The following is a 14694-nucleotide window of genomic DNA, read 5'->3' on the forward strand; positions in this document are numbered from 1 at the left end:
ATTAATACTGTCTAGTCTCTAAACTCTTGTTTTTATTGATTTATGCAATTGTAATGAATTATCAGTAGATGGCAGTAGTTTGTTTTCATTTTATTTTTTGTCCATTCTACAGTAGAGATCCAGAAAAAATGAAAACTTCCTCAATTTTAAACCAGATATCCTTTCATGAATAGCTGGTTTAAATAAATATCACCCAAGAGTTCTTCAGTTTATGCTGCTTCAGAAATAGATATCAAGAAGTACCAGTTTATTTTTTATTGTATAAATCTAATTTTCTTAATTTTTTTTGTTGTTGTTGGTTTCTTCATCAAATACTTTAAAAAATACAAAAATGAGTAAGACTTCCTGGAGCTTATAGTCTAATAAGGAAATATAATATAAAATAGTGTAAACAGTAGGAATAGAAATTGTTGAGTGGCAGGAATTTGCTAAATGCTTTATATTCATTATTTCACTTCATCCTCACAAAAATCTAATGAGGAAGGTACTATCATTGACAAGGAGTCTGAGGCTCAGGTTGGAAAGAATTTACCTAATAAACTAGTAAGTGGCACAACCTAGATTCAAGATTAGCCCTATCTTACCCTGAGACCTAGACTGTTATCTATCTTGGTATAATAGAGATATAGAAACAATTGTACTAAAAAGAGAGAGAGATCATATCTACCCAGAAAGATCAAGAAAAACTTCTTAAAGAAGATGCATCTAAGGTGGAGTTGAAAGATTGGTTGCTATTTGATGTGATCAGAACAGTGTTTGAGAAGCATTATTCTGTCAGTAGAACAGGGTCAATTGAAGTGGAGATAGACTATAGTTAGACACCTGTTATGTTCCAGGCACTGTTCTAGGTCTCTTTCCTCATGGAGCTTACATTTGTAAAAGGAAATAAAAAAGAAAAGTGATAAAAGTGATAAATGCTGTTAAGAAAACTGAGGCAGGGTAAGGAAATGGGGGATGAAGGTCATGTTTTAGAGGGATTATCAGGGAAGCCTTCTTAGCTAAGACAGTATTTGGAAGAGGTAAAGAGTGGTTGGATTCCAATATAATTTAAAGGTGGAACCAGTGAGTTTTGCCAGAAGAATTGCATGCAGCATGTAAGAGAAAGAAAAGAGTCAAGATTCTGATTTGTCTATTGAGTAAAACAATTGGGGCAGCAGTCTTGGGCCACATACTTGGGGACTATCTCAAATGATTTCCCAAAGGGTCTATGGAACATCAACAATGAGCTCTCATTTATGCTTATCTTGGGCAAAGCTGATTAAATTGCCTTGGGCTCTGTACCCTTCTAGATACCTCCCTGCTAATGTTCTAGAGTTTTGAGTGTGAATGAGAAAAATGAACTTATAATTTACTGGGATGGAGAGACCATGAAGGAGCAGGTTTAGGGGTAGTGATGGAGTGGACAGAGACATAAAGGGTTCGGTTTGGAACATAGTAAGTTGAAATGCCTATAAGAAATTCAAGTGGAAATATCAGGTAGGAAATTGTGTATGAGTCTGGAGCTCAAGAGGGATGTCAGGTTAGGGATATGAATTTGGGAGTTGCGAGCCTATAAGGGGAGTTTAAAGCCATAGAACTGGATGGCATTACCTGCAGAGTAAGTTTAGAGAAAAGAAGAGGCCTGAGGACTGAGTGCTAGGGCACTCTAACGTAAATGAGAAAGGTGAGGAGGAGCCAGCAAAGGAAACCAAGAAGTCTGTTGTTTCAAGGAGGAGGGCATGATCAAATGTGTCAAATAACATGGATACGTTAAGGAAGATGAGGACCAAACTTGCCATTGAATTGGCAATGTGGATGTCATAGATACCTTGATAAGAACTTTAGAGTTGTAAACGGTTAATTCTGGTGGGTTCAAGAAGAATAGGTGGAGAGGAAGTAGACAGCAAGGATCTTGGCTATAAAGGAGAGCAAAGAAAGGGGTCAATAGCTGAAAGAGATTAAAGTGTCAAGCAAAAGTGGTTATTGTTGTTGATGATTATACAATAGGCTGTCCAGGATAATATGTTTGACCAAATAAAGGAGGAAATTCTATTGATGGGACGTTTGAAGGAGCAATGTCCTTGAGTAGGAGAGGAAGGGGTACAGAAGTAGAGGGTTGGCCCTAGGTCAGAGCAAGTACACTTTATTCACTGCAAGAAAAGAATACACTAGTATATAGGTATAGGTCCAGGAAGACTGGTAGATGGGGTGATTTACCACCCTCTCTGATATTTTCCTACTATCTCAGTTAAATAAGAAGATGGGTTATCAACTGAAAGAGAGGGGGAAAGAGACGTGGGAGGTTTGAAGACAGAGAAGAAGGAGTGAAATAATCATCCATGAAACTTGATGAATCCTAGGGGCCTAGCATCAAGGGCCCACTTGACATAAAGTGTCTTGAATTATAAGTGAGACCACAGGACAGGTGTGTGCTTTTCTTGAGGTGTATTCAGCTACTAGTATGTAAGCAAAGCAACTGGTGGGAATTTTTCCAGGGAAGTAGGACAGGGAGAGAGCGGTACAAAAAAAGTGAGATTGAATGCAAAGGAATCTAAACTGGGTAAGTGACATGAGTACGTGAAAAGCTAAGGGACCATGAAAAGGTAGAAGAGTCAATGTGGTTGAACAGCTCTTACAGTCAAAATACTAGGAGGAATGAGCTGAAAAATAAGTGTTTGAATCTGAGATTATGGATGAGGTGTAGTGATACTCTGTGGGTGGCTGGGGAGGATGGATAAGGAAAAAGAACTGAGAAGTCAGGGTATTAAAAGTACTACCTGTGTGGATGTTGAAATTCCAAAGAAATATTTTAAAAGTAGTAATAGAGACACAGTAAGTCAGATACTATAATCTAGGAGTAAAGGGTAGAGATTTAGAAGTCAACTGATAACAATAAGGAAGAGTAAAGCTTACTTTACTTTTTACTTTTTCTTACTTTACTCATCTGAAGCTCATGATGGCATGAACTTCAGAGAAACTACGTGGTTTTAGGGAGGAGGTGTTTCTAAAAGGATGTCATCTAAAAAGAAAAATCCATATGTTCAAATGTTAAGCAGGAACACTACATTCCTTTTATTAATCATGCAAAATTGTATGATTTCTTTTGTATAGGAATGGACGGGCAAAATCAGATACTCTTTTTCCAAAGACTGGTACTGCCTTTAACTCTGCCAACTCAGCATTCATTTGTTGTGCTGGTACAGGAAAGAACTCTTTCTCTCCATCTTACAGGGGAGAAAAAAACTGCCCCTTTATCTCATCAGTTTCTCCTACGTATAGAAGAGATTGAACGGTGATTTTAAACTTGCGTAAGGCTTACCCTGGCCTTACACAGGAGTGCCATATTCCCTGCATCCTATACCCATGACAGAAGTTGCTAATTCATATTAGCACTCTTTTTCACAGATTCTGGTTACACTTTTAGAATCCATTTCATAATAGTTCTAGAGGTACTAGCTACTAATCCAGAATAATTAGTTACTCACTCTATGTCAGTTACTGTGCTAAGCATGTTACATACATTAATTATTACAACAGCCCTATGAGGTTTTACAGATGAGGACACTGATGAGCAAAGAAATTAAGAAACTTCTCAGGGTCATAACAGCTGAAAAGCAGGACAACCAAGATGGAAAGACAGTTCTACTTTTTTCCCCCAAATCTCTCACTTAGTCATTGTATTTTAATTCTTGGAACTGATGACGAATGTCATCGTCATCCTTGTGAGATATTTGACAGTTAATTTACTTTCAGGATCACTAATACATGACGGGGAAAAAAAAGAAAAGTGAAAGATTATCTACGCTGATTATTTTGTAGGAGTAAAGAAGGTGAACTAAAAAGGGGAAAAGAGACACAAGAATGTCAGGCAACAAAGAAGGGAAGAGTCAAGGAGTTCCTGAAGAAGGTAATGAAGCTATCTTCAGAAATATATAACTAAAAGATGAGCGGTAACAAAAAAGTAGTATGATAGGATAATTGTGTTAAAATTAGTAGCAAATTAGAATAGAGGGAAGCTGTTGAAGTTTACCAGGAGAAAACTTATAGAATGTTTAGAAAAAGTATAACAACCTGAAAATTCAGGCCTATAATGAAAATTCATCAACTGCAATTGAGAAATGGTTATGGTACCACTATAATTGTAGTATATGTGCAAATGGTCTAGATAAAAATTTTTAGGACAATCAAAATATTTATACTGTTCCATAAAGTAACAGGTATAATATTGCAGTAGGTGACTTTGAATTGTCTGTTTTTATGGCCTTTGATTTTGGTTTTGTTTATAGTCAAAAAGGAAGAGTACCAACCCTAAATTTAGTTTATTTTTGAGAAAACACAACAATTTTCATGACTTTGAGTGAAGAAACATGTTTCTTAGAATGTTTGCATTTAGATTTTTATTATGTACTTTATTTTGTCTAGCTCTGGCTAAACAAGACACATCTTCATTAACTGATGCTGTCGAGCAAGTTGCACAGCAACAACAATCACAAACATCAGAAATAGAAAAAAACAAAAAAGTTCTGTTCCATTTGCAGGTAACCTGTTTCACACAGTCTTTTAAATGAGTCTTTATGTTCTTCAAAGCTATATTAAATTTGTAACAGGGAAATTATTAAGCATAACTTAATAACTCTGAGGAGGCAACTTAAAATGTCTGTTTTTTATATTTACACCTTCTAAATTATTCTGGTATCCCTAAGTAAAGTCTACATGAGTATTCCAGTTTCATGGAACGTTTTACACATCCAGTGTGCAAACATTCAACAATGTCACTGTGACTATAAATAAGCATAAAAAATATGTCACATAGAATTATTTTAAATTCACTCTATTTGATAGTTTTTCCTAAAATTCTGAATTGAAAGAAGGTTAAGTTTTTAAGCCTGTGTTCTTAAAGCTATGGCTCATGAATTACAAGTTGCAAGTGAATATTTCAGGTAGATAAGGAACATTTCTGTGTTCCTTAAATTTAAAAATATGTTCATAATTCCACCACAGGCATCTGGAAGCCATACTTGTTTTTGTATTCAGCATAATTAGACATAACTGTTCTCTGTTAATATAGCTAAAGGAGGAAAAATGAAACCTGTGTATTTAATTTTTAAAGGTTTTTTTAATTAAGTATAACATAGAAATGAAAAGAATATGCTCTAGAGCAGGGGTCCCCAGCCCCTGAGCCATGGACAGGCACCGATCTGTGGCCTGTTAGGAACTGGGCCACACAGCAGGAGGTGAGCAGCAGACGAACGAGCGAAGCTTCATCTATATTTACAGCCGCTCCCCATTGCTCACATTACCTCTCTGCCTCCTGTCAGATCAGTGGTGGCATTAGATTTCCATAGGAGCGCGAACCCTACTGTGAACTGCGCATGCGAGGGATCTAGGTTGCACGCTCCTCATGAGAATCTAATGCCTGATGATCTGAGGTGGAGCTGAGGCACTAGGGAGCATCTGTAAATACAGATTATCATTAGCAGAGAGGTTTGACTGTACGGAGACCATAATAAATCAGTTGCTTGCAGATTCATATCAAAACCCTATCAGTGAATGACAAGTGAAAACAAGCTCAGGGCTCCCACTGATTCTGCATTATGGTGAGTTGTATAATTATTTCATTATATATCACAATGTAATAATAATAGAAATGAAGTGCACAATAAATGTGATGCGCTTGAATCATCCCGAAACCATCTCCCCCAAGTCCCCCACCCTAGGCCGAGGAAAAACTGTCTTCCATGAAACCTGTCCCTGGTGCCAAAAAGGTTGGGGACTGCTGCTCTAGAGCTGAACTGCCTAGTTTGAAAGAAGAGATTTGCTACTTCCGGTTCCATGGTTTAATCTCTCCATGCTTCTGTTTTCTCATTTGTAAAATGGAGATAATAATAAGACCTGCCTGTAAGGTTTTCATGACAATTAAATGAAATAATACTTGTAAACATTATGTAAGATATACTTGCTGGGGCCCTGGTAGGCAGTATGGGACCAGATTTTGATAATGGCTTTAGGTATTAATGCATCAACAGAGATATGATGATAATAATTATACCTTTGTGGTAATATAGATTTCTTATAAGTATTTGTATTGCATTAGTCACTTTCAGAAAAGAATACATGTTGACAATAGGATATAATACAAAGATAATAATGTCTTAGATTTCTATAAAGACATTTTCTATAAAAATTGTCAATCTTCAAAGAGTTTTACAGATGTTATTTCATTTATGTTGAGGGCCTAATTTCTATTAAGCATTTTGCTGAATATTGTCCTCACTCTTACACTACTCACCATCTATTAAAGAGGGAGACAAATAAGTAAACAAATAATTACATGCAGGGAAGTGGTGTCAACAGTAGAAGCCTAAACACAGATTTAACACTGAAAGAGGAGTTATCGGTTGAGTTTTAAAAAATATCTGGAGTTCACTTGAATGATTAGGTGTCTGGGATAGGTTTGAGGGTTAGGGGGTGAGGAGGACAATATTCCAGACAAAAAGAACCTGAAAAAATTCACAGAGTCCTGAAATAAAATTGGTACATTCATAGAACTATAAGTAGTTTGGTAGTGGGATAACATAGAATGTATTTTGAGAAGCAACAAGAGATGTATAGCATGATAAAAAACTTGAACTTTATTCTAGAGGTGATGGGAGGGTTTTGATGGACTTCAAGCAAAAGAGTGAATGATTAAATTTATGTTTTAGAAAGAGAATTCTAGATGCATGAAAGATACTTGTTATAATCCAATATCAATTTAAGATAAAAACTTCCAGCAAATTAGGAATAGAAGAGAACTCCAGCCAACTAAAAAAGGACATCTACATAAATCCTACAGCCAACAGCATACCTAATAGGGAGAGACTGAATATTTCTCTCCTAAGATCAGGGATAAGGCAAGCATGTGTCTTCTCATCACTTCTATTCATTCTACGGTACTGATAATTCAAGCCACTCCTTGCAAGAAAAAGAAATAAAAGGCATCCAGATTGGAAAGGAGGGAGTAAAACTGTTTTTATTCACAGATAGCATGATTATTTCTGGAAAATCCTAAGGAATCTATTATTTTAAAAAGCTATTAGGACTAATAAGGGAGTTTAGAAAGGTTGCAAGATAAGATTAATTATAAAAATCAGTTGTATTTACATATATTGAAAGAAACTATCAGAAATCAAAAATTTTAAAGCATTATCATTTACAGTAACATCAAAAATATGAAATACTTAGGGGTAAATTTGACGAAAGTTTTGTGTTATAGACTGAATGTTTGTATCTCCCCAAAATTCATATGTTGAAGCCTTAGTCACCAATGTGACTGTATTTGGAGGTGAGGACTTTGGGAGGTAATTAGGCTTAGATGAGGTCATAAGAATGGGGTCCTGGTGGTAGGATTAGTGCCCTTATAAAAAGAGACGCCAGAGAGCGTGCTTTCTGCCATGTGAGGACACAGTGAGAAGGTGGCCCTCTGCAAGCCAGGAAGAGTTCTCACCAGAACCTGACTATGCTGACACCCTTTCCAGCCTACAGAACTGTGAGAAATAAATTTCTGTTGTTTTAGCCACTAAGTCTATGGTATTTTGTTATGGCAGCCTCATCAGCCTAAGACAATATGTAAGACCTGTATACTGAATACTGTGAAACACTGCTGAGAGAAATTAAGGACCAAAATAGAGAGATATACCATTTTCATAAGGCTCAGTATTGTTAACATGTGAGTTCTTTCTCTTTTACCTATTGTTTAAAAGCAGCTCCAATCAAAGCCCAGCAGGCATTTTTTAGAGAAATTGACAGGCTGATTCTAAAAGTCCTATGGAAACACAAAGAACCTATAGTAGCCAAAACAACTGTGAAGAACAATGTTGGAAGTAGTACTATTACTTTGTTGTTGTTGTTGTTTTTGGCCGCGCCACACAGCTTGCAGGATCTCAGTTCCCCGACCAGGGATTGAACCCGGGCCCTCGGCAGTGAGAGCCCAGAATCCTAACCACTAGGCCACCAGGGAACTCCCATAATATTACCTGACTTTGAGATTTATTATAGAGTACAGTAATCAGGACAGTGTAACATGGCGTAGAGACAGACATATAGATCCACGGAACAGAAGAGAGTAGTATCCAGAAATAGCCCCACACATAACAATTGATTTCAGAGGTGCTCTCATGGACAGAATGTTTGTGTTCCTTCCAATGTGATGGTATTTGGAGATGAGGCTTTTAGGAGGCAAATAGGTTTAGATGAGGTTGTGAGGGTGGGGGCCCTATGATGGGATTATAGGAAGAGAAAGAGACCCGAGAGCTTTTCTCCCTCTCTCTCTCCCTCTCCCTCTCCCTCTCTCCCCCTCTCTCCCCCTCTCCCTCCCCCTCTCCCTCCCCCTCTCCCTCCCCCTCTCCCTCCCCCTCTCCCTCTCCCCCTGCCATATGAGGACACAGCAAAAAGGCATTTGTCTGCAAGCCAGGAATAGGCCTCTCACCAGTAACCAAATCTGCTGCACCTCAATCTTGGACTTCCTAGCCTCCAGAGTTGTAAGAAATCAAGTCTGTTGTTTATGCCACCCAGTCTATGGTGTTTTTTCGGTTTTTTTGTTTTTTTTGTTTTTTTTTTAATAGAAGCTCGAGCTGATTAGGATGAATGCCAAGGCACTTCATTAGAGAAAGGATAATCTTTCAACAAGTGGTGGAGGACAGCTACATGCAAAAAAAGTGAACTTCAATTTCCACCTCATACTATATATGAAAATTAACTCAAAATGGATCATAGGCCTAAATACAAGAATTGAAAGTACAAAGTATCTAGAAGAAAATATAGGAGAAAAACTTAGTGATGCTGGGTTTAGCAAAGGTTTCTTAAATAGTACACAAAAATTTTAAAAATTGGACTTCATTAAAAAAACGTTTTTATTTCTGTTCAAAAGGCACTGTTATGAAAATGAATGTGACGTATACCTGCTGGGGCCCTATGGGCATTTGGGTTGTCATAGACTGGGAGAAAACACTTGAAAACATACCTGACAATGTACTTGAATTTATTTATACTGTATAAAGAACTCTTACAATTCAAGAAGGCAAACAACCCAGTTTAAAAATGGGCAAAAGATTTCAATGGTCATTTCATGCAAAAAGATATTGCAAAAGACAAGCACATGAAAAGATACTCAGTATCATCAATTATTAAAGAAATACAAATTGAAATCATAATGAGATTTTATTCTGTACCCACTAGAATGGGTAAATTTAGAAAGACTGACCATACCAAGTGCTGGTGCAGATATAAAAGAACTGGAATTCTCAGACCCAATTATTTTGGAATGTAAGTGATGCACCATTTGAGAAAATAGTTTACAGTTTCTTAAAAGTTTAAAATATATCTACCATATAACCCATACATTCAATTTCTAGCTATTCATTTACCCAAGAGAAATAAAAGTGTATACACACTGGAAAACCAGGAACAACACAAATGTCTACCAGATGAATGAGTAAACAAAGTGTGGTATATTCATACAAGAAATATTGCTCAGCAATAAAAAGAAAGAGTTACTGATATATCTGACAACATGGATGAGTCTCTAATTAGGCTGAGTGAAAGGAGTGAGACTAAAATTGTATATATTGTATGATTCTTTTCACATAAAATTCTTGAAAATGCAAACTAATTTTTGGTGACAGAGAAGATGAATGTTTGCCTGGAAACAGAGAGCTGAGGAGGGAAGGATAGATCACGAGGGATCAGGAGGAACCTTTTTTGGACATGTCTGATATTTGGACATGTGGGTAATGAATAAGTTCACTGTCTTAATTGTGACAGTCTCATGATCATAAAAGTAAGTCAAAACTTGTCAAATTGTAAAGTTTAAATATGTGCAGTTTATTTATATCAGTTATATTTCAATAAATCTATTAACAAAGAAAGAGAAGAGGGGGAGGGAGATGAGAAAGAGGAAGGAAAGAGGGAAGAAAGAAGGAGAGGGAGGAGGAAGAAGAGGAGGAAAAGCAGGAGGAGGGGGAGAGGCAACAACAGCAAGAAGACATAAATTCTAGTGAAAGAGTAGAAGTGGATCGGAGGAGGAATTGAGTAAAGCCAGGGAGAAAAGTCAACAGTCTATTAGTTATGTTAGTCTAAGAAAGAGAAGAGATGATGACCAAATTAGTGTAAATGTCATCTCCCTATATTGATCAATAGGGTCAACAGCCTGATCTAGTTGACAGGTCATGTGTCCCTTTCCTGACCATTCCAGGTACATCACTCATTCACTCATTTATTAAATATTTATAGAGCACCTCCTTTGTGCCAGGTACTATTTTAACTACAGGGAAGATGGTGGTAAAGAAGTTAGACCAGTTTACTGTACCCATGGAGTTTACTTTCTAGTTAAGGCAGGCAAGCAATAAAGATACAAAGTTATTCCATTGGTTGAGGTGTTACAAAGGAAATACAATAGGATGATGTGTAGAGAATAACGGGTAGGAAGGTGGGTAATTAATTTATATTTTGATTCAGGGAAGACTGTTCTGAGGAGTAATAATAAAGCTGAATTGTGAAAGACAAAGACCCCAGCAGGTAATAGCTAGGGATTGAGAATTCTAAGGTGCAGGGAACAATTACAAGTGCCCTTAGGAGAGAAGGAACTAGGCGTATTTCATAAACAAAAGGAAGCTGGAAGTGGGGAGAGTAGTACACGAGAGGGATGACAAAGTGGATAGGGATTAGGGCATGTATGGCCTTAAAAGCCATATTACAGGGGCTTCCCTGGTGGTGCAGTGGTTGAGAGTCCGCCTGCCGATGCAGGGGACACAGGTTCGTGCCCCGGTCCGGGAAGATCCCACATGCCGTGGAGCGACTGGGCCCGTGAGCCACGGCCGCTGAGCCTGCGCGTCCGGAGCCTGTGCTCCGCAGCGGGAGAGGCCTCAACAGTGAGAGGCCCACGTACTGCAAAACAAAAAAAAAACCAAACAAAAAGCCATATTACAGAATTTGAATTTTATTATTAGTGCAATGGAAAACCACTGGAGAATCTTGAGCAGGGAAGTAGCATGATATGATTTATGTTTTTCTGCCTGAAAAATGGAGTCTAGTTGGGGGAGAGGAGGAAGCATGGAAACAGGGAGACCAGTTGGAAGCTGGACTATGCTACAAAGACTGGTCAGAAGTGAGCTGGGATTTTATATATTTTGGAGGCCCAACCATCAAGATTTGTTGGTAAATAGGTTGTGGGGGTTAAGGTAAAGGGAAGAATCAAGAACGACTACTAGGTTTTTAAGTGTCCAGGTGGGAAGTGGTACAGTTTATTGAAATCAGGAAAGCTGGAAGAGGAACATGTTGGGTGTGCAAATTAAAAGTTCTTTCCTGAACCTGTGTAGTTGAGACATCTATTACATGTCCAAATAGAACTGTCGAGTGGACATTTTAAATATTAGAGCTGGAGATAAAGATTGAAGTTAATCAGCATGATGTATTTTTCAGTGTACTTCCCTCTCTTGTCTCTGCCAAGAAAAGGATAGGCTGGGTCTGCCTTTTTAGTGAAGTGCTTCCCTCCCAAAATTATAAATTCATTTAAAGAGGATGACCATACTGGATAGAAGAAAAAGGATAAAGGCCTACAGTTGTATTGGTGGGAGGATCTACAGAATTTGATGAATAGTTAAATATAAAGAGAAGAGAGGGGCTTCCCTGGTGGCGCAGTGGTTGAGAGTCCGCCTGCCGATGCAGGGGAGAAGGGTTCGTGCCCCAGTCCGGGAAGATCCCACATGCGGAGGAGCGGCTGGGCCCGTGAGCCATGGCCGCTGAGCCTGAGCGTCTGGAGCCTGTGCTCTGCAACGGGAGAGGCCACAACAGTGAGAGGCCCACGTACTGCAAAAAAAAAAAAAAAAAAAAAAAGAGAAGGGAGGAATTAAATATGGCTCCCAAAGGAATACCATTAACTAAGTTTGGGAACATAGGGGTGTGGTAATTTGCATTTTTAGTCCCAAATCTTCATCCTTGTGTATATCCACACCCTTTGCCATTTATCATTATAATGCCCTCCCATAATGGGTGGACATACTTTCTACCCCTCCACTGAGATTTGATCATGTGACCAGCTGGGATGTTATTCAAACAGAAGTTTTAAAAAGTTCCATAATTGGGCTTCCATTCTTCTGCATCTGCTATCATCATGAGAAGGACATGCCTGGCCTGGCCCACTGGAGGGTAAGATATATGTGAAGCAAAGCCAAGACACCCCGGTTGACCCAGTTGAAGCCAACCTAAATCATCTTACAGCCAGCCAACCTCCAGACATTTGAGGAAATCCAACCAAAGTCAACAGAAACACCTAGCCACGCCCAGTTGCTTCTCATCACGTGAGCAATAAGCACTAGTTATATGTCACCGAGGTTTTGTGGTTCTGACAATAAGTGACTGATACAAGGGGGAGCAGGATGGGATCGGGGAGGGGACGATTAGTCTGATTTTTGGACACGATGAATTTGTGATGGCCAGTGGCAGCTGGGTATAGGACTTAACAGCCACTTATATTCTGTGAATCATTAGCATATATGTATCTCAAGATCTAAGTATGGATAAGATTACCCAAGGAGTATATACAGAATGAGAGGAGGAAATTATGATGACTGCACCCTGAGGAAAACCTGTATTTGAAGGAACCATCGAGATTGAAAAGCAATGCTCAGAGATATCTGAGGAGAAGCAGAGAAGAGCGCTGGTAGTTAAAAAGGAGGTGCTGGTTAGAAATGCCAAATGCCTCAGAGAGGCAAAGCTAAATATACCTTTAAACTCATCTTACAAGTGAAGACAGTGAGGTTTGAATAGGGTAATTAAGTTTGCTATGTATGATCACCCCAACTAGTAAATAGTAGTAAGGACACTAGAACCTAGATCTTTTGTGTTTTCAATTCAGGGTTTTATCATTTTTATCATATAGTTTTTCTTTAGCCCACAAATATATTATTAAAATGATTGTAAAGTATCTTTTACATATAAAATGTTAAGACAAAGGATAAAATTTTAATATTTAGAATTAGATGAACATTAAAAATAAGAAATATATAACCCTGGGCTCCCTCTGATTATAAAATAATTTTGTTACTTTATTACGTCTTCTGTTATGCATCAATTTTTCTATATCTGATAAATATGTATTTTTTGTTAAGTGATTTTTCTACACACACTATGGATCAAAACAATGACTTTTCTTTCATGTTGAATGTCATGAACTAATAATAATAATGTTGAAATATCTTACAGAATGAACTTCATGAGCTTAAAACACAAATAGCATCTGTCTCTGCAGAAACTAAAGAAACAGAAAGGCAAATTTATCAGCAAGATGCTGCCATACAGAATACCAAACTTCAGTGTGGAAACCTGGAAAATCAAATCAAATCCATACATACAGAAAATGTGAAGCTTAAATTTGACATAGAGGCAGCACAAGAAGATTTTGAGGAACAAATGATAAGATATAATGAATACTATGCAAAAATAAAAGCACATAAAGATAGTTTGAGAGAGGTAGAGAGCAAATGGTCATTCATGACTGAACTCAATGAGAAACGAGACCTTGTTAAAAAACTAAAGACAATGAAAGAGGAACTTATGCAGGATCTCCAGAATCCAGAAGGAAACCTGATGAAACAAGTACAGGTTTGAAATATCACTTATTAAAATGTTTTCTACTATTCCTTTTATTGCAAGGACACTTACTAAGTGATAAACTTATCATTAACTTAATAAAATACCCATGGGTGCTCTAACTCGATTCACAAATTTGAAAACTTCTATAAGTGCATGAGTTATGTAACAACTATGCCATATGTGCAAATGCATAAAGGAAACATCCCCAAATCCCTTATGGATTAATAAAAATATATAGCAAACAAAATCACAGTGAACAATTAATCCATTTGTTACAGAAGGTGTGACTCACAAAGATGTTGAAACTCTAGCTTCCAGGCTAATGGATCCAGACCAATTAAAATCAATTTAGTGTGCTTAATGCTGTCACACAAACAATATGAATTAATAATTGTACCGTAAGCATCTTTTTCTTAATATTCTTTGAAGACATTGGGAGATAAAAACTTAAAATATCTATTATTTCTTGATAAAGAATTTAAAAATATCCTTTATATTGTAGCTGGGCAATTGCCCCTGTGACTACCACTTTCCTTTATTTCTTATTTTCATTTGGTTTTTACTTCTATATTTTCAAATCTAAGGTTTGCTTGTTTGAATAACCATTCTTTGTTCCTCGTACCTATAGAAGTAATATTCTAATCCTGTTTATCAAAATTAAATGTGATGGCTAGTTTCTTAAATTACAGAAACACTGAAAATCTTGGATTTATATTGACTATTCATTGTTTGATGTGTATATTTTAAATTCTATAAAAATACAGGAAGACATTGCAAACCTAAAGGATAAAATTATAACTGTAAAAGAATCCATCATTGAAAAAACTTGTTTTCTTGAGGAAGAAAAAAAGACACATGAAAAATTAAGAAAAGAAATAGAGGTAAGTCTTAATTATCTGGATTTCAATGTTTTATGGGACCATTTTTTAAACTTTTACTATAGTCATAATTTCCATAGTTTACTCTCAATTCCCAAAACAACTAGAGAACAAAAAAGAACTACAAAAAGCAGTTGATAAGTCTAAACCATTAATAGATAAGTATAGAGACTCCTTCATTCAAAAATATTCAAATATATTAATACAT

The 14694-nt window shown here is 37.1% G+C and overlaps 1 protein-coding gene across 4 annotated transcripts in view; it reads left to right on the top strand.

Moving 5' to 3' along the window:
• Positions 1-3804: 3804 nt before the first annotated feature.
• Positions 3805-14694, top strand: part of CCDC122 (coiled-coil domain containing 122) — a 38062-nt gene continuing 27172 nt past the window's right edge. For 3 of the 4 annotated variants that reach the window (XM_060080158.1, XM_060080157.1, XM_060080156.1), the window contains exons 1-4: positions 3805-3886; positions 4402-4517; positions 13219-13617; positions 14373-14489. In XM_060080158.1, the coding sequence (XP_059936141.1) occupies positions 3841-3886; positions 4402-4517; positions 13219-13617; positions 14373-14489 (678 nt within the window). In that variant the 5' untranslated portion in view covers positions 3805-3840. The remainder of the gene's footprint in view (positions 3887-4401; positions 4518-13218; positions 13618-14372; positions 14490-14694) is intronic. The other variant, XM_060080159.1, reaches the window with a different exon arrangement.

This window comes from Mesoplodon densirostris, chromosome 17, assembly GCF_025265405.1.
Source record: "Mesoplodon densirostris isolate mMesDen1 chromosome 17, mMesDen1 primary haplotype, whole genome shotgun sequence".
NCBI classification, from domain to species: domain Eukaryota; kingdom Metazoa; phylum Chordata; class Mammalia; order Artiodactyla; family Ziphiidae; genus Mesoplodon; species Mesoplodon densirostris.